The sequence below is a fragment of the Hyperolius riggenbachi genome, chromosome 2, assembly GCF_040937935.1.
Source record: "Hyperolius riggenbachi isolate aHypRig1 chromosome 2, aHypRig1.pri, whole genome shotgun sequence".
Classification (NCBI taxonomy): Eukaryota; Metazoa; Chordata; class Amphibia; order Anura; family Hyperoliidae; genus Hyperolius; species Hyperolius riggenbachi.
Genome location: NC_090647.1, coordinates 221,551,431 through 221,572,355, shown reverse-complemented (window position 1 = coordinate 221,572,355; position 20,925 = coordinate 221,551,431). Strand labels below are relative to the sequence as shown.

Here is a 20,925-nt window from a genome sequence, read left to right as displayed (position 1 = left end):
GCTTTACAGGGGTGCTTACAAATTAGCACCCCCCAAAATGCGAGGACAGTAAACACACCCCACAAATGACCCAATGTTGGAAAGTAGACACTTCAAGGTATTCAGAGAGGGGCATGGTGAGTCCGTGGCAGATTTCATTTTTTTTTGTCACAAGTTAGCAGAAATGGAGACTTTTTTTTTTTTTTTCTTCTTGTCACAAACTGTCATTTTCCGCTAACTTGTGACAAAAAATATAATATCTTCTATGAACTCACTATGCCTCTCAGTGAATACTTTGGGATGTCTTCTTTCCAAAATGGGGTCATTTGGGGGGTATTTATACTATCCTGGAATTCTAGCCCCTCATGAAACATGACAGGTGGTCAGAAAAGTCAGAGATGCTTGAAAATGGGAAAATTCACCTTTTGCACCATAGTTTGTAAAACACTATAACTTTTACCCAAACCAATAAATATAGGCTGAATGGGTTTTTTTTTTTTTTAAATCAAAAACATGTTTGTCCACATTTTTTGTGCTGCATGTATACAGAAATTTTACTTTATTTGGAAAAGGTCAGCACAGAAAGTAAAAAAAAAAAAAAATCACAGCAGCAATCAAATAGCACCAAAAGAAAGCTTTATTAGTGACAAGAAAAAGGAGCCAAAATTCATTTAGGTGGTAGGTTGTATGAGCGAGCAATAAACCGTGAAAGCTGCAGTGGTCTGAATGGAAAAAAGGGTCTGGTCCTTAAGGGGGGGTAAAGCCTACGGTCCTCAAGTGGTTAAATCACTTGTCTGTGCCTTGATGTTGGCGCACAGTGACATGCAGAGGCAGAGCAGCATGCTTGGTGCTGCTGCCTCTAATCACGTCAGACAGTCACGTTTACTGCAGCACCCCCTCAAGCACGTGGTGGACCCAGAGAAAGAATGAAGATGCAGGCACCTCCGTAGTGACAGCCTGTCTGAGCTGCTGAGACTTCAGAGAGACAGAGTGGGGGAAAGCTGCCTGCAGTCCTGTTGATAAACTCCTGTGTGTAAGAATGTGGTTTTTTTTTTATTTGTTTATGCAGCCTGCTCACTGTGCCTTTCTTGTCACTCAGTGACCTTGGTGATGGGGAGAAAGGAAGGGGAGAGAAAGGAGGGGAGAGTATGTGTGTGAAGCAGGGATTCTGCCTCTTTAAAATTAACATTTAAAATGACAGAGGGGAGGCGCAGTTGGGAAAGACCTGAATGATAAAGAGCTGGGAGAGTGTGAGTGTGTGTGTGTGTTTTCCAAGGATTTGCAGGGCAGCCCAAAGATTTATGCCCCTGTTCTAAAGAGCAAAAATGTAATACAATTAAGGTAAGGAAATTAATATTGAAATTAAGTTAATCAGGAACAACTTACTTTGAGTGATTATTTTGCTTGTAAATGTGCTGAAAGGTTATTTTTCTCAATTAGGTGACAAATAGGTCATGTATGAGAAGTTTTGTGAATAGAGCCCATTGCTGGAATCTTTAACCCCTTACCACCATCTGAATAAGATTCTTTCAGCAAGGTGATAAACTATACACTGAGTTGATCGCAACCCCCTGTGCAGGGACATGGTCTAGCCTTGTAAGAGCCCAACACTTTTTCATCGAAAACTGAAGGAGGACTTCACAGCAGAGAGGAAGAGCTGTGTGAGGAAGGAAATTGCTTCTAGTACTTGTGGTAATGTGTGCAATAACACACAGCATTAAAAAAAAAAAAAGTTGTTTTAATAGATACTGCCAAATACTGTACAAAGCATACGGTTGCCAATTCTGCATGTATCCAGAATTCTTTCTTCTTATGAGGGCTCCAAAAGGTTCTGTTTCTATGCCCCTGAACACATCATACTATGACCTCTGCATCAATGCAGAGGTCAAAACCTGGTCACATGTTGCAGAAACCAGAGAAACCATTGAATTTGCTGGAGTTTTATTTTAGAGAAGCAATACATGCGCATTGCAAATTTGTTTGCTAGCAGATTGCCAGGTATTTCAATGGTATTATTTTTTTTCCCCCCTCAAATTCCTACAACAACAACATACCACTATACAGGTACTAAAACTAGTGACATGGCCATGTAAACTAAGGCCCCTTTCACACTGGGACATTGAGTCACTCTCCTCCACCACTCCCCAACTGCAGTGGCAATTAATCTCAGTAAGATTGGACACAGTACCCCCGGTGGCGATGCAGACTCTGCAGTGCATTCTCGAGTGGTACCGCCCAGCGCACAATTGCATTGCTGCATCTTTTCGAAGTCACTCGATGCACTTCCTTCCTCTCTTATCGCTATGTGGTGCCCTGCGGTAGGCTCTTCTGTCGCCCGCAAATCCCCCCGCACCATGTGTGAAACTAGACTAAAACAGTGGGCTAGGTTTATCCACCTATATTAATGTAATTGGTGTCTGCACTCAGGAAGTGTACAATTCATTGATTCAGCAGAATACTATAGTATCCTACAGTCACTACATTGTGACCATTGGTACTTAAATTTGTCACAGTGAGGTGCGGGGAAGTCATCTTGTTTGCATGTCCTAGAGTCCTAGCTTTTCCTAATAACAATAAATCAATAAGCCATGACATGAGTTTTCTCATTCACATGCTGGCTAGATCTGGCTTTGAGCTCCTCTGTAGGCTCTGTAGAAAGTGGCTTCATAAAACAGAACAGCCTGTCAAACCAGGAACCACCCACATCAGAGTAGCAGACAAATAACACTCTGCATAATCCACAGAACATCCCAATGAGAGTGTCACAGACCACTTCTGTGGAATCCTCAAAATAGGCTAAATTGTGATCAGGGCACAGTCCTCTTTCATTGACAAGCAATTTACACTGTAACATGAAAGAGCTTTAAGGAGGCCATCAAACACTTGAGATAGTTAAAGGAGTACTGTAGCGGTGTAGGGGAGAAAAAGAGTTGAAATTTCCTAGGGTTTCTAACAGTCCCCACAGACCTCCTGTGCCTGCGTAGCCACTCACCGATGCTCTGGTCCCGGCCTCCAGTTTACTTTTGGAATTTGCGCTTGCGCGACCTCGCTCCTGCTGACATCACCGGGAGTGTACTGCGCAGGCCGCTCCCGGTGATGCCAGTGGGAGAGAGGACGCGGCTGTACAGGCGCAGTGGTTTTGTGACTTTAAAGTCGCAATTTCCGGAAGTGAACCAACGGCGGGGATCGGAGCATCGGCGAGTGGCTGCGTGGGCAGAGGACGTCTGCAGGGGACCATTAGAAGACCCAGGTAAGTTCAACTTTTTTTTCCCTACAGTACTCCTTTAAGGTGGGCCGAACAATGTTCCAAAATGCTCAACATAAAATTATATAAAAATATCACAAACTGAAGTTGTTCTTAAAAAGACTAAAGCCAAAAGATAGTATGTGTGCATCAAATGTGCTGAGAATATGAAGAAATAACAAGGAATAAAGATATTTAGTCCATGATAGCAATAACCACAACGGAAACAAAATTTGGAACTTGTTACTTATTTGAACTTGTGTTACTTATAAGCGTAACAAATTTGTAATAATACTGGGCCTTACAAACATCTGGAATATCAAAGACTGCTGCAAAAGAGAACAATTTTGACTTAAATTAACTAGTGTCCTTACCTGAGGTTTCTTAAAATAGTCAAGGCCTCGTCCAATTTTGATCATCCATCCATTGTTAAATCTGTCATAAAGAGAGAGTGGAAGTCCTTTTCACTATTGTGACTAAAGTAGAAATACAAAATGGACATGACGATGGAGCTACGGAGTTTTTGCCAGTGAGCACAAGCAGTGGCTCTGTGCTACTGTGCAGACACAAGCTGTCCTGCACCTGTGCAGTGCGGCTGTGCTCGTTCTTCTGTGGGAGTCTGGCTGCAAGTTTTGCAGTCTCAGTCCCAGAACAGCCTGGTAGAGGACAACTAGGGCAGCCTCTGAGACAAGTATTTGACCTGGATAGTGAAATGGTTAAAGGCTTAGGGCCTGTTTCCACTACACGCAGATTGGATAGAGAGAGAGAGAGAGAGAGAGAGAGAGAGAGAGAGAGAGAGAGAGAGAGAGAGAGAGAGAGAGAGAGAGAGGGAGGGAGAGAGAGAGAGAGAGAGAGAGAGAGAGAGAGAGAGAGAGAGAGAGAGATCAAGGCTACTGTCACACTTACAATCATGCTCTACAGACAGTATCATTTTATCGCCTTTACCCACACATACTTACATGGCCAAACATGAACATTTATGCCAAATCCTGCCATTGCTAAAACATGAAGGTGATAACAAGGATACGCATCAAATATCAATGATGGCGGTGTGATGTAATAGTAACTAGAAATCAGGGCGGGATTTACCATGAGGCACTGTAGGCATGTGTCTACAGGAGCCTGATGATGGAATGGTGGCTCACTCCCCCTCCCCAAGTGCCTCCCTCTCTATGCAGAATCCCAAGCGTAGTGTAAATGAGAGGTTGCTCACCCGGATATCAGAATTCCACTGACCAGATCTACCTTCAGTCAGGGCACCTCTAGCTACCTAATACTTGGGGGCACCGCTAGCTAAATACTGAGGATAGCTCTGACTATCTAATACTAAGGGGCACCTGTATCTATCTATGATGGGTAAGTGAAGTGAGGGAGAAGCAACAGCTAGACCAGCCAGCACACTTGTAGTGCAGTTCAGCAAGTGTTTGTAGATTCATGGAGGGTGAAGTGTAGGGTGTCAGGACATCTGTGCCTATAGGCTCCTGTGATGTAAATCTGGGCCTGATAGAAATGTGTGTACTGAAGCTCGTCACCCATAACAAGTCATATTCATACCTGATTTCTCGGTCGTGTATGGAAGGGGAGAAGGTGACTTCTAGCACAACTCCATAATCGTACAAAGAGCTCTTGATCTCTTGAAGGATGATCATCTGCTGGTCTTTTCCATTGTCCTGCTCCAATTCAGAACAATGCAAGCATGAATAATTTAGAATATGTAATATTTTTACTGTCAGACCTAAATCTAGCTGATTGTTTATAGCACTGGGGAAAATAAATATATGCAAACATCAAGCACTCTCACAGCCTGGTACTGGTTTATGGAAACAACTTCAAGTACGGTTTATACATTGATCGAACAAATAGCACTAGTATTAAGCATAGTCTGTGTGCGTTACATCAGAAGATACTGTATTAAGTGTTAAAGCAAACAGCAAATCTAAAACAGCTTTAATACAATATGGTTATTTCTTCCTGTGATACAATGACAGCAGCCATGTTGTTTGTAAACATTACACAGAGGCAAGCTTATCTGCATCTTGAGCACTCAGCCTGTGAAAAAAACCTAATCCCCCCTCCTCCCTCCTCCACTCTGCCTCTGAAATCAATGGCTAGTAAAACCTCCCCCTCCTCCTGCCCAGACTGAGCTCCCATGAGCCCTTGCTACTGCCAAGGCTCTCTGAAAACCTGTGGGCGTGGCTTGTTTCATTTATAGGGAATTAGAGTATAAAAACAAAAAAAGTATTTGGCTTGAGGAATGCCCTATAAACAATAGGAAAGGAACACAATTACGCAATGAGTAAAAGTTCACCTCGGATCCACTTTAAGGTGCTTTATGAACAAATAAACACCCCCCCTCCCCCCCCCCCCCGATGGGATACAATGCTAAAATCATTGTTTCTGTGCATTTAGTGGTCTTTTGGGAAACTTTATTTAAATGCTCATTAAATAAACAACAAAAAAAAACAACAAAAAAAAACACATGAACACACATGAAAGAGGCAACACATACTCCAGTAATCTTTATGAAGATCGGGCCTGATTTCTGAAAACCACAATTACTAGCAATCTATGGTGATCTCAGAAAACCCCAATTCACAACATATATGAAGTAAACTTGTCCCCAAAAATCTCTGTGCACAATGGCGTGATCGCACACTGCATATTTGCTAATCATTTGCTAGCCATTGCCAAGTCTTGATATGGAAAGTTTTGTTCCATGGCCAGTGTTCTGTCTTGGAGGATGATGGGAGAAATCTGCTTAGTAAAGACTGAGTAGAGTACTTTATCCGTGTTATCAAGAATAAATTGTTTAACCTGAAATGTTTGTACTGCTTCCAAATGTCATTTTTTTAAGTTCTGGCTTGCAAAACAAGAATCTGAAGAAGTGGTTAATTGATTAATTGAAGACTGGTGCCCACTAATTCTGTGATCATTACTACAGGACCAGAGATAATCCACTAATGTTTAGCAAGGGTGGAAGCAGACACTCTACAACCCAAAACATCATGGAAGCTAGACAGGGAGAAACTCCATGATAGCAAAAGATAGTATTTTCTCAGATTTGAATGCCCACAATTTTGGCACAAGTTTACCGGGCTGGTATCAAAGCAGGATGCAAGTCTGATTTGCTATTAGCTACAATTCTGCTAGCAACGCTGTCCCCACAGATCTCTGCGAAAGTCACCAAAATAATCATTTCTTGACTCAGCATGGATATTACCTGTGCTAAATTCAAGTACATTAACTAATTGCGTACCACCAGAAGTCTGGCCCCTTAAAGGACAACCGGTGTGACATGTGACATGATGAGATAGACAGTGCCAAGCACACAAATAACTATGCTGAGTTCCTTTTTTTTCCTTTCTCTGCCTGAAAGAGTTAAATATCAGGTATGTAAGTGGCTGACAGTCCTGGCTCAGACAGGAAGTGACTACAATGTGACCCTCACTGATATGAAATTACAACTATAAAACATTTTCCTAGCAGAAAATGGCTTCTGAGTGCAGGAAAGAGATAAAAACGGTCAATAGTTCATAGATTTTTAGCTCTGGCATACTTCAATGAAAGTGTCATTGAGCAAAAATAATAAAACAGTTAAAACTTAAAAAGTAGATTTAAACATAAACTGAAACCGTGGAAAATCTTAAAAAGTCATTTTTAGAAGGAAGATAGATACAATTGTTTATTTCATAAGTTTATTTTCACCTCGGGTGTCCTTTAAGGACCAGAGACTGCTGGTACAAAAAAAAAAAAAAAAAAAAATGGGACTTACCGACGAATAGCCGCACGGACCCGCTGCTCTTATCTCTGCATACTCCTCGCTTTGCTGTCACAATAACGGCAGGGCTCTGTGAGCCGGTCAGGAGCCGATTTCATTGGCTCCTGACCCAGTCATTAATGTGAGCCAATAGGATTGGCTCACAGTGATCATGGGGTCCAGAGCCAATGAAATCGGCTCCTGACCGGCTCACAGAGCCCTGCCGTTATAGCGATGGCAGAGTGAGGAGCCTGTGGATAGTCCGCGTGGCACGATAATTGAAATCTGCACCCTGGCAGGAATAAACAAACGGCATAGATTTCAATTACCGCGGTCCCGAAGCGGTTCATAATCTAAATAAATTGTTTTTCTGATAGATTTGCATAGAAGTGATCAAAAAAATATCTGATCGGATCTGTTGGAAATTATATATCGACCCATCTATCTGATGGGAAATTGCATGGCGTGTACCAGGCATTAGTCCTATAAACAAAAACAACACATACATTTTACCTCATCTCTTGAAGTCAGTAAATTTATTTTCTTTATCTTTGAAGGACCTTTGATAAGCATTTCACAAAATCTCAAAAAGTTATACAGCTGTAAAAATATAAAAAAATAAATTAATGTCAGCTCCCAGTGCAGACAATATTATCTATACATTTTTGACAAACTGACATTTTTACAATAACGTTCCACATAAAGATTTTTTGGTCCTTTGCTAGAAGCAAGAATACTTTGTGCAGGATTGGTAAAAGCATACAAGATTGTTTGTGACAATTGAATCTATACAGTAGAATACTGTTCGTTAAAGCGGAATATAACCCAGAATTTATTCTTTGCTCTAGAAGTTTTTTTACAGCATATAATATACTAACACAATGGGTTTTTTTTTTTAGTAAAACAGCATTCAAAGGGTTACATCACAGGGCTGACTTTTTCTTCTGCAGGGAGAACCCGCATCTGAACTGCTTATAATCTTATCTTGTGTACACATTCTTTACTTGATACATTTATGTAAACATTCTCTGGCTGTGCAGGACTTCAGCTGATGAGTGCTGAAGTGAAAAACAGATCAGAAATCACTGATGGCTGCATTTACAACAGAATTACAACAGTTATGAATAAAATGCACCAGCAGCTTTCAAAGTAAATTAACTTAACTTTGGGAAGTTATAATATCTAAATGAATATTAATACTTGTGCACAAAAGATGATAATTGTATGGGTTATAAAAAGTAGGAAAACACATTTTTGTTGAAAATTGTCAGTTTTAAACCGCTATTAATGCACTGTGAGAGAGTGATGGTGTTCTATTCTCCACTGCATGCCCATCATGCACTGTGAGAGTGATGGTTTTCTATTCTCCACTGCATGCCCATAATGCACTGTGAGAGTGATGGTGTTCTATTCTGCACTGCATGCCCATCATGCACTGTGAGAGTGATGGTGCTCTATTCTCCACTGCATGCCCATCATGCACTGTGAGAGTGATGGTTTTCTATTCTCCACTGCATGCCCATAATGCACTGAGAGAGTGATGGTTTTCTATTCTCCACTGCATGCCCATCAGGCACTGTGAGAGTGAATGGTTTTCTATACTTCACTGCATGCCCATCATGCACTGCGAGAGTGATGGTGCTCTATTCTTCACTGCATGCCCATAATGCACTGTGAGAGAGTGATGGTGTTCTATTCTCCACTGCATGCCCATCATGCACTGTGAGAGTGATGGTTTTCTATTCTCCACTGCATGCCCATAATGCACTGTGAGAGTGATGGTGCTCTATTCTGCACTGCATGCCCATAATGCACTGTGAGAGTGATGGTGCTCTATTCTGCACTGCATGCCCATAATGCACTGTGAGAGTGATGGTGCTCTATTCTCCACTGCATGCCCATCATGCACTGTGAGAGTGATGGTGCTCTATTCTCCACTGCATGCCCATCATGCACTGTGAGAGTGATGGTTTTCTATTCTCCACTGCATGCCCATAATGCACTGAGAGAGTGATGGTTTTCTATTCTCCACTGCATGCCCATCATGCACTGCGAGAGTGATGGTGCTCTATTTTTCACTGCATGCCCATCATGCACTGCGAGAGTGATAGTGCTCTATTCTTCACTGCATGCCCATGCTTTCCTGACCCACTGGCATTTGAGATATAACATTTCCGGAATAGAGGTGGTCGAGTTCTTGCAAATGTTAATTGTATGCAAATGTATGCAGCTTGGAATTGGAGCATTAAAAATAATCAGCTAATACTTTTGATCGATTTTTAATCAACATAAAATGAATATAAAAATGTGCATTAACTCAACATAATTAGCAACTCTTTGATCATCTCTTCTTATCTTAATCCCACAGGAAACAACTGGAGGAATACCTAGTGGCAGGCTGTCCCTACTCCATCCAAACCCCACACTGCACCCATAAAGCCTTGTGCCCAAACCAAAATGCTGGGTCCTTTGTCATGTTGCTGACATGCCTCCCACCATTAAGCTGAATGAGAGGGGTTTATCAGTGGTTAGAACCCTCCAATACCAGCCAAGTGAGTGGATTAGTGGCACAGATCCATTCCCCAAAGTAGCTGAAGGAGAATGAGCTGCTTAATAAAGTAATGACCCTCCTCAAGAAGAATGCCTGCCAGAAGCATGACAAAATTGCTGGTATTTCAGGGGTATTTTGTAAATACAGGAAAATTAAGAATTCTTGGCTATACACCAAGTTCATGTCCATATTTGTGTACTAATATATGTAAATTACCAGGGCTTTGGATTCGGAGCAATTTTGGGTACCTGGGGCTATATGCAATTCACTTTTTCACCTCTGTTTTATCCAAGGTGGTATTTCCACAACTTGTAAATAAAATACCTTTTACACCACCAGCAAACAAATATTTAAAATAATTTTGACAGTACTTTTCTCCTACTTTTTGGTACTTTTTTCCATTGCAAAATGCTAAAAAGTTAATTTAATTTGAAGATGAAAAAGTATCTCCTAGAAGAAAATGCAGGAGAAAAGGTGAATTGCATATGGCCCCTGGAGTTGGAGGTTTCATACACCGAGTCGTCGTATGATTTTTGTACCCACTCCATAGCCATAAAAGGGCTGTGGAGTAGAAGTCAGAGGTTTCATAAACTAAGGAGTCAGATGATTTTTGTACTGACACCACAGCCCTGTAAATTACATAAGCTGATCATTGTCCTGTATACTATGGTGTGAAAAAACATGTGCCACTTGTCAATATCAAAGACTCCAAGCACTTGTGCAACCGCATCCAAGGAAGCACTCCTGCTGTCATGCGTAACCATGCTTGTTGGCATGCATGGATCTTCTCTCAGGGCTGCATGTACATGTATGCCGTATACATAAAGCATAAGGTGATGCAAGCAAACGTGAGAGTTGTGCATGGCATAAAGTGTCCAAGGTTTATGTCCTTCTTTCTTGATGATCCTTGTGGCCAGCTGTCTTATTACGCATATGAGCCTTGCTCTTGAATGATGCCCATTTGACCCTGGCTACATTGCCTGATTTCCCAGTGCCAACCTATGCTGCAGACTGACCTTGTCCTGCCTGATACTCAATACCGACCACTGCTATCGATTCAACTCCCCAGTTCATGGTCTAATCCCACTTCCCTCACTGCTCCTGTTCAGGCATAGATTGAGGGACAACCTTATTCCTATCAGCAGTGCAATATCCTCACCATTAGAGGATGTGGAGAAAACCTGTCAAGACTAATTTCCCTCACAGAACAGCCAACACACACCCTGCATGCAGTATACCCAGTGAAGAACAAATAACAGTTACCTGATGCGTGTGTCTGATATATGGGTCCTCCAGCCACACTTCTGTTAGTGTTTCATCCACATATGGTTTAAACAAGTTTTCATAGCTATAACCAGTTGCATTTTCTAAAATCTTGATTTGCTTGTGATATTTTCCCTCTGCATTGGAGACAATATGTTATTTAGGAGTTTATTTAATAATGACTAGATAACAATTTAACCACATCCCCTGCCCTGGGACGAGTAACTACGTCCCTGCAAATTCCCTCTTCCCCTTGTGGGACGTAGCTACTGCATCCCTTGCCACCACGCACTCCCGCTCGCCCCCCCACCCGCTCGGTATCGCTGCCGATCGTTAGACGGGAGATGAATGAATGGGAAACGCAGTTCCCATTCATTAATCTCTGTCCCCATGCAGTTTCGAACTGGTAGGTGGAAAAACTGAGGAAATACACCTGCTGGCCACGCAGCAGAAACCCTGTGTTATCACTCCCAATAGAAACCTGCAGCAAAAAGACGGAAGCCTGGAAGAAACCCTCCCTACCGCCTGGCAGCAATGAAGAAGACGGAAGCCTGGGTAAGTATGAACCCTCCCTCACCCGTCCAGCTGCTGTGGCAATCGAGTGAAAACAGATCCGATAGAATGGTGATCAGATCCGTTTTCATGGATCCGTTTGCCAGTGTGAGCTGTTTTACCGGATCCGTTTGGCTGGAAATGCCAGTGAAAAGAGATAGCTTTACGATGTCCATGTACACATGTAACAGGTCCACCTGCAGCTGAAGAGAATCAGAATCGCTTTTATTCGCCGAGTGCGCTGTTGGCGCCCCCAGAATTGGTTGTGGTACACATGGCAATGGCGGAGAGCAAAAAGAAATAAGACATACATACATAAATACATGCATTAACAGGTATATCAGCATAACATTGGTGCATAGTTACAGGCGGGGGCTAGAGTCAGTGTTGGCGACTGGGGAACTGCGTTGTGCATGGGCTAAGCTTGAGGGGACCAGGTGGGTGGAGTGTTCAGGATTAGGACTGCCTGGGGAAAAAAGGTGTTTCTACGCCTCGTGGTTCTGGAGCGGACTACTCTGAAGCGGTGGCCCGAATGGAGGGGCTCAAAGAAGTGGCTTCCCGGGTGGGAGAGGTCTTGGGAGATCCTGCTGGCTCTTTTCATCATTCTGGCAGCGTGGAGGAGATCGAGAGGGGGCAGGGTCGTGCCAATGATCTTTTCCGCAGCGCTGATTACTCTCTGAAGTTTGTACTTGTCTCTAGCGTTGGCCCCCGTATACCAGACAATGATGGAGGAGCAGAGGATAGACTCGACTGTTGCGGAGTAGAAACTGGTGAGCAGAACACGTGGGATGCCAAATTTCTTCAACTGGCGTAGGAAAAATAGCCTCCGCTGGGCATTTTTCTGGATTCTGGTGGTATTTTGCCCCCATCTTAGGTCACTGGTGATGGTGGTGCCCAGGAACCGAACACTTGGAGCCCTGGAGACTTCAGTCTCCTCAATGAGAACTGGTGGGAGGGCGGGAGGGAGTTTTCTGAAGTCTACAATTAGTTCGACAGTCTTGGATGCATTGAGGACGAGATTGTTCTCCTTGCACCAGTTGCAGATCCTCTCAATCTCACTGCGGTAGGCCTGCTCTTCGTTGCTGCTGATGAGACCGATGATGGTTGTGTCATCCGCGAATTTGATGATCTTAACGGAGTCAGCAGTTGAGGTGCAATTATTGGTGTAAAGGGAGAACAGAAGTGGGGACAGTACACACCCCTGCGGCGCCCCTATGTTGGTGGTTCTCACGCTGGAGGAGCAGTTACCGAGCTTGACTTGCTGTGTTCTGTTCGTGAGGAAGTCCCCGACCCACCTGCAGAGGGATGGGTCGACCTCAAGTTGCACCAGGTTGTTGAGCAGAATGTCCGGGCGAATGGTGTTGAAGGCCGAGCTAAAGTCCAAGAGCAGGATTCTGGCATAGGAGCCAGGTCTGTCGAGATGCTCTGTGATGTACGCCAGGCTGACATTGATGGCATCCTCAACTGACCTGTTCGCCCTATACGCGAATTGATGAGGATCGAGGAGGGCATCAGTGGAGCTCTTCAGGACAGCAAGAACTAGTCGCTCAAGGACCTTCATGATGATGGGAGTAAGGGCTACGGGTCTAAATTTGTTGTGTTCAGTGTTTCCTGTTTTCTTGGGGACTGGGATAATTGTGGACCTTTTGAAGCAAGGGGGAAGCTCGCCTTCAGCTAGGGACCTATTGTAGATGGAGGTAAGGATGGGAGCTAGCTGGACTGCACAGGTTTTTAGACACATTGATGACACGCCGTCCGGGCCTGCAGCCTTCCTGCGGTTCAGTTTGCGGAGTTGACGCAGTACATCCTCTTCCTGGACTTTAATAGACGCCGAGGCATCGTCATGCCCCTGTGGGATGGGTGGAGGGGGGGGGGATATCCTTCGGTGTGGTGAGGTGCTCGAACCTACAATAAAACTCATTGAGTTCCTCGGCTAGTTGTATGCTAGGGATCGCCTGTTGGTGGAGGCCTCAATCTGTTGACTTGGATATGGATGAGCTGGCTTAAAGGAAACCTGAAACGGAATATGCCATTGCAGACTCCCTTGGCACAATGCTACTTGTCAATTCTTATCTTGGTCCACTGCCTCTAGCACTTCTGAATCACGATCCAAAGATGAGCATGCAGATCAAATGTTCCGACTTCACAAGCCACATACTCATTTCAGATGTATAACCACATCCTGCTGCAGACAAAAGATCAGCATAGCAGCCAACATCTATCCCCACTTCAGTTTGTGAATACCCCACTGTGGCCAACTGGACAGTGCACCAGGGTTTTTTATGCAGTGGATGTAAATTATATATCCCATTTGTTATCCTATTAGTGATGTTGGCACAAACAGGAAGGGAGTAGACTGCAGAGAGCAGTAATCGATTCAGATAAAAGATATAGAGGAAAATAAAGCATGCCATGGATGAAACACTGCCATGAACATACAAAAGAAAAAGCCATCCATATACCAGCAAGTAACCATCAGAACAATGAAATAATCAGTAATAATACATTTATTCAGGACACATACCAAAATAAATTAAAAACAACAACAGCATGGACAGGAGTATCAATAATATACAGTACAATGTGACTATTATTGTATGGTCTCAATGACCCAAATACAAAAATAGAATCAGCCCTGAGCCTGTGGGCAGCTGTAGACAAAAATATGTGTAATATTATAACAATCACCTACAACCAGGCAGGTGTGACCATATAATGGTAGAGAAAAATATTGAAAATGCTGTAACAAAAAGGTCACATGTGGGACACAAAAATGTAAAGGAGTATGCACACCAGCCTGCAAAAAAAGGGTACGTGAAAATGACAAACAGTCTGCTTACCCTCAGCATCAGATGCTGACAAGACCCTCAGTCCACAGTGAGAATCACACAGCAGTGGACTGAGGGTCTTGTCAGCGCCTGACGCTGAGGGTAAGCAGACTTATTTGTAATCTCCTTTTTTCGCAGGCTGGTGTGCATACTCCTCCACATTTTTTGTGTCCCACATGTGACCTTTTGTTACAGCATTTTTGTTACAGACCAGGGAGGGGACCCGGGGGATGCCAAGGGACCTCAGGGGCTACTGGGAGCTGGAGGTAGCCCCAGGTAAGTGCTGATTTTGATTTTAATACTCTGCTCAGGGTCCCTTTAAAGTTCTAAAATCTTTTCTGTACATGAGTAGGAACTGGGTCAAATCAGAAGTCACTAGAGAAGAAAAACTGGTTGGATTTACAGTTTATTATGATTAGAACACTCATGTAATGAAAATAGAGAGGCATGAGTCATCATAATAAATAAAAGCTTTTAAACAACATAGTACTGGTTCATGCTTTCATGTTGATTTTTTTTTAACAGATCAATTTTTGTTACAAAAAATGTACAAGCAAGTACTGTACAAACAATAGCTGGCACCATGCTACTTACACAGCACTGAAATAGAAGGGATATGCAAAAGCACGTCGAGTACATACAATTATGTATACAAAACTGGAGCAAGCTTATCTTGTCATATGAAGTACATAATGTTAATGTACAGCAGAGTCCCCATTATCTGAAACTCAGGCAACCAGACGTCTCAACTAACCAGCAAGCCTGATGGCTAACGGGGACTTTATTTTTTTTTCTGGGGGGTTGTGGGTGTTTGCCTCCTCACTGGAGACTTGGTGAGTATTTGGGAGGGGGCAGTTTGTGATTTTTTTAGCCAGTTGCTCAAACAACCAGCAAGCACAGGTATCAGGGGATTCCTGTCGGTACTGGATATTGGGGACTCTGCTGTATATATATAAAAGGATACTTGTTAACAGATTGTACCTTCATTTTTATCTTAAGATAGCCTACTATGCATGCATGTTGCCAGTGCACAGGTCAAAAGATTGTTGTAAGAGGGTAAAAAGAGAGAAGAAAGGGTGAGAGGGAAGGAAGTGAAAGAAGAAGGGTAGAAGAGGTCTGCGCTGCATGGTCCCCCCCTTTTGCAAACCTTTGGTTTGGTAGCTTTCCATTTAAGTGCAATTTCCCTCCTAGCATAGTAGCAAATATATTAAGCTAGGAGCTGCCTATGTTTGTTATGGATTGTTTCTCTTTTCATTGATTCCAATTGAACATTCCTTGGAGGTCCCAGCTAAATGAGTGCCAGTAAGTTTTCTTCATCGTATTAATAACCTCTATCCATAGGTCTTGTGAATATCGGGGTGTTGCTGAGTGTGGTTAGAGGTGTGGCAGGGGTGTGTCTTAAGTGTCCCTCTTACTTATTTTAAAAAGTTGGGAGGTATGGTCCTTGTATATGTGTATAAACTGCTGCTTAAAAGGAAGCACATGCAAACCATACACAATGGGAAGATCTAAGATCCATCATAAGAGCAAACCCAGAATACTGCATTTTCATGATCAATTTGGGGAAGATATGTTACATTAATAGGTTCTGTTACCCTTTAACAGTCTTACATAAAAAAAAACAAAAAAACAAAAACAAAAGTTGTCAGTACAGCAATACTTCATACTATGAAGCCATTATGCGAATTTTTATGACATTTTGACATTAGCAATGTATATTGTACATAAAACAAACTTCACCTTCCTTCTCTTTTAAAACATGATGCTTAATTTGCTCAGCTCTGTCCATGTAGCTTCGCAGTTTCTGTCGATAGTGTGCCTTCTTGGAATCATCTTTTGTACCTAGAACAAGTAAAATAACACTATGTCATGCCTAGCACTCTTCCCTTCTGGAAGGACAGCATTATGATAAGTTCTGTATCTTGACAACTACATGCCATGCATTGAAGAGTTGAAATGTGTGCACATTTTTGCAGAATGGACATTTATTAAACGTCCATTTTGCATGAATTGGTTAAGCCCTGTACACACGCTTGAACAGCAGTGTCATAAAACAAGCAATCCCTAACAGTTGGAGATGAATGAAGGATGTCTGAATCCAGTGACAGCACAATGCTGGTATGCACATCAGATCGTTAGTGGAAGCTAAGATGAGGGCCTAGAAGTGCATAGCTAGCTACACCTGAGTATTTTGAATGTAAAGATTATTTGTTATCATTTGATAGGAACGACTAAGCGCCATATTCTATTAAAGGTGATAAGTAGCTTGCAAATGCTAGCTACTTATCACCTGGCTATCACATGAGGATTACTAGCAAATCCTATTGCCGGTTTCTTCCGGGCAATGGCCGATGGTTAGGGAGTATTACTGAAACGAAAGCCTGAGTGATGCTCCCATATCCCAGACGATGGGGGGAGGGAGGTTTTACACTGTGGTGCTGTCCTTCAGCACCATGGCCTCACTCCCCAAAGATGCGCACACCCGCCGAACATTAGCCTCCATCTTCCACCGCTGCATCTGGGGGTCTCCTTTAATTAGAAGACCCCCCGAGCTCCCCATTGGACTGCTGCATATCGCCAAAGCCCCCCCCCCCCCCCCCAAACTGTGTCAGTCACCCCTGATTTATTTATCTACCACCACTGGATATCTGCCACCTCTCGCTGCAAGTACCAAAGCTGTAATTACAGTGTATCTCAATGTAAATGACTGCTTCCCGGAGCCCTGGCAAAGCATCTTTGAGGCTCCCTACCGGGCCTCACCATTGGTCCATTGTTTGGACATTGAGCAAGATTTGAAATTCTCTTAGATCTTGCAGTGCAGAGAGTGACCCATCCGGTCCAGAGAAGACCAAACGACCTAAGTGAGAATGGGCTTTCCTTACATGCCCTATAATGTGGTCGCCAGTGTTGCAACCCTAATTTGAGAGTACCTCTCTTACATACCTATTGTAATACTTGTTGTTGCTGAAATTATTACAGTATATGGGGCTCCTGTGATCTGTGTGTCTTTTTGCTGTGTGGAAGCGCCTTCGGACTACTTCAGGCGCCTCCTTTATGGCTACATAGAGAACTAATTTGACAGTCTGAGGTTATTAAACTAGTGCATTTTTTCATGCAAATGAGGTGGTCGGATAGCAGTAAGATACAGCAGTGGCTCCCCTGCCCCTGTTGATAACTGGACAGGGCTAAAAAGGTACAAAAGACCATTACATGTTTTGCTTTGCAGCTGAATTAAGCAGATTTTATGTCACACTGACATTGCCGGTGTTTAAAAGTGACCCCAGACAAGTTCTTAGTAGGATTAGTCCTCTATGTATTGTTTATCTCATAATAGGCTAAATTCAATTGGCTGTGGTAAGCAGAATAACATGGATAAAGTTGTACCACACAAAGACCAGAGCATAATGGAATACATTACATCAATGCATTATGCTCTACTCATCATGCAGTAAGACTTTACTCACATTATTCAGCTTACTGCAGTTTAGTGAATGTCACATCATGTCAGTTGAGTTACGCTTTGAATTAAAGATAAACATGAGAATCCTCTTAAAGAGACTCCGTAACAAAAATTGCATCCTGTTTTTTATCATCCTACAAGTTCCAAAAGCTATTCTAATGTGTTCTGGCTTACTGCAGCACTTTCTGCTATCACAGTCTCTGTAATAAATCAATGTATCTTTCCCCTGTCAGACTTGTCGCCCTATATCTGGAAGGCTGCCAAGTTCTTCAGTGTTGTGGTTCAGGCCCCTCTATGCACACTGCCTGTGTATTATTTAGATTAGGGTATCTTCTCTCTTCTCTCTTATCTTTTACAAGCTGGATAAATGGTCCTCTGAGCTGGCTGGGCTTTCACATACTGAGGAATTACAGACAAGGGCAAAGCTGTTTGCAGGAAGAAAAGAGCAGCCTGAAACTTCAGTGCATGAGAGATGCAGGGGGAAAGAAACACACAAATGATCTCTTGAGATTCAAAAGGAAGGGTGTATACAGCCTGCTTGTGTATGGATGTATTTTCTATGTGTGGACATACTGTACATCAACCTACTTCCTGTTTTGGTGGCCATTTTGTTTGATTATAAACAAACTTTTTAAAACTGTTTTTAACGACTTTTAATGCGGCGGGGAGCGGCGAAATTGTGACAGAGGGTAATAGGAGATGTTCCCTAACGCACTTTTTACTTTTGTGCGATTTTAACAATACAGATTCTCTTTAAAGCGGTATAAAACCCTGACATAATATTCAATAAAAACATGTTTTCCTACTTTTTATATGCCATACGGTTATTATATTTGCATTTGTGCATAAGTATTATTCATTTAGAAAATTACAAGTTCCCAAAAGTACAGTTTTTTACTTTGAGAGCTGCCTTTGCATTTTATGCATAATTGGTTTTATTCATCTTGTATTGAAGGCAGAAATGCTTTGAGTGTCTGTGTCCAGGAGCTTCTGCACAGTCAGAGAATGTCACATTCCTCACTTGATACAATTAAGTAAACACAAGATAGAGAACATTATCACCACTTTAGATGCTCCAGCTTTCTCTGCATTGAACTTTTAAGTCCTGTGTTCTTTTAAGTCCTAAGTTCTATTGACCATTAGTACTACACATACAATTAATTATCTCCTTGATGTTAAACTTTAGTTTTTGACTTATCAAGTCACAGATATGTTGATTTTTGATATTAAAGGACAACTGAAGTAACAAGAATATGGAGGCAGCCAAATGTATTTCCTGTTAAACAATACCAGTTGTCTGGCTGTCCTGATCTGTTTGGCTGCTGTAGTGTCTGAATAACACCAGAAACAAGCATGCAAACAATGTAAAAAACACCAGATTTGCATATGATTGATTAGGGTCTATGGCTAAAAGTATTAAAAACAGAGGATCAGCATGATAGCCAGTCAACTGGTATTGCATAAAACGAAATAAATATGGCAGCCTTCACATACCTCTCACTACGGTTGTCCTTTAAAGCTTTATTAATGTTGATATAATGATGCAAATACTTTCCCCATTATCAGGAAGGCTCTGATGAAGCAACACCTATAATTGGGATTGACAGATGTTTACAAAAACATAAAGGTACTTATCCGTTAGCCGGGCGCATCCGGCAGGTGGCGCTAATTACTATTCCCCCTCCAGGCCGACATGGATAGTAGGGAAAGATGTAACTCTGGTGGAGTTTTCTCGCCACCTAGAGGATGCGCCCGGCTAACGGATAAGTACCAACATAAAAATGTCACTATTTTTGAAGTTTATTTTTAGTTTGGGTTTGCTTTGGTAGACTACAGGAAGTTTTGAGGGACACCAATTAATTTATCTGCATTTTAAAAAAAAGTTTTTCTTTATTTAGTTAAAGGGACACTTAAGTCAAACAAAAAAAAAAATGAGTTTTACTCACCTAGGGCTTCCAATAGCCCCCTGCAGCTGTCCGGTGCCCTCGCCGTCTCCCTCCGATCCTCCTGGCCCCACCAGCAGCCACTTCCTGTTTCGGTGACAGGAGCTGACAGGCTGGGGACGCGAGTGATTCTTCGCGTTCCCAGACACATTAGCACCCTCTATGCTGCTATACGATATATGGTATAGCAGCATAGATGGCGCTATTGTGGCCAGGAACGCGAAGAATCACTCGCGTCCCCAGCCTGTCAGCTCCTGTCACCGAAACAGGAAGTGGCTGCCGGCGGGGCCATGAGGATCGGAGGGAGATGGCGAGGGCACCGGACAGCTGCAGCGGGCTATTGTAAGCCCCAGGTGAGTAAAACTCATTTTTTTTTTTTTACTTAAGTGCACACATTTAGATACTTACTTTGGGAGGAGAGGGGGGGGGGGGAGCCTCTGGGTCCTCCTGAGGCTTCCCCCATCCTCCTTCAACAATTCCAGCGCTGAGATTCCTGAATAGCCGCAGCACTACGCCTGCACACTTGCATGGACCCGCTCGGTCTTCAGCATTAGTGAGCCATCGACAAGTGGTTTTGCAGATGGGACTGATGCAGGAGAATGGGGGGGGGGGGGGGGGGGAGGCTCTGGGGGATCCAGGGCTTCCCTCTCTCAAGAGGAGTACCCATTTGGGGCACTTTTGCTCACAGGTTTCCTTTGAGAATTCTTATTTTTACATATCATAAAATGATATCAGTAGTTGAATTCCAAAGTCAAAGAAAAGGGGTATTTACAAACACCATTCAGGTTCAAAGTTATTTTGCAGGCAAGCCACTGAAACCTGGGGATGTGTGCGGAAATAAGGGACAGTGGATAGACTGTTGGTATGGACATCCCATTCCTTTTTCATACATCGCTCTCATGTACAAACTCTGCCAGAACCCATAACTAATAGTCTCTATAAACATGCTGTAACTGGAGAGAAGCCATTGGGCTCGCACTACGCAGCCACCCCCTCCCTACCTCACATACTGACCCTTCAGCACTTGGAGGAGCAGCTCGATGCCCTCCTGATAGCAGACCAGGCTTTCCTGGTACCTGCCGCTGCTGTCCATCTCCACAGCCCTCCGCAGCACCGCTCCCGCCGAGGTCTCTACACCAGACAGCACAGACATGACAGCACCAGCCTCGCCCAGCCTCCTCCTCAGCCAGCCGCAAATGATTCACCGTTCCAACCTCACAACAAATGATGAATCTTCCGCCTTCCACAGCCGGAAACAACATAACATCACGTGGCTTTGTAAAACTTTATTCATAGATGTTTGTATCACAAATAACAAACAATGATATGCTACTGTCTGTAAAAAAAA

At 43.0% G+C, this 20,925-nt stretch overlaps 1 protein-coding gene across 1 annotated transcript in view; it reads right to left on the bottom strand.

Annotated features, from left to right (window-relative positions):
* Nucleotides 1-20,902, bottom strand: part of MITD1 (microtubule interacting and trafficking domain containing 1) — a 29,642-nt gene extending 8,740 nt beyond the window's left edge. The window contains exons 1-6 of the mRNA XM_068268197.1: nt 20,592-20,902; nt 15,915-16,016; nt 10,795-10,931; nt 7,494-7,580; nt 4,778-4,893; nt 3,598-3,658 (exon numbers count right to left, since the gene is read on the bottom strand). Of these exons, the coding sequence (XP_068124298.1) occupies nt 3,598-3,658; nt 4,778-4,893; nt 7,494-7,580; nt 10,795-10,931; nt 15,915-16,016; nt 20,592-20,730 (642 nt within the window). The 5' untranslated portion in view covers nt 20,731-20,902. The remainder of the gene's footprint in view (nt 1-3,597; nt 3,659-4,777; nt 4,894-7,493; nt 7,581-10,794; nt 10,932-15,914; nt 16,017-20,591) is intronic.
* Nucleotides 20,903-20,925: the final 23 nt, after the last annotated feature.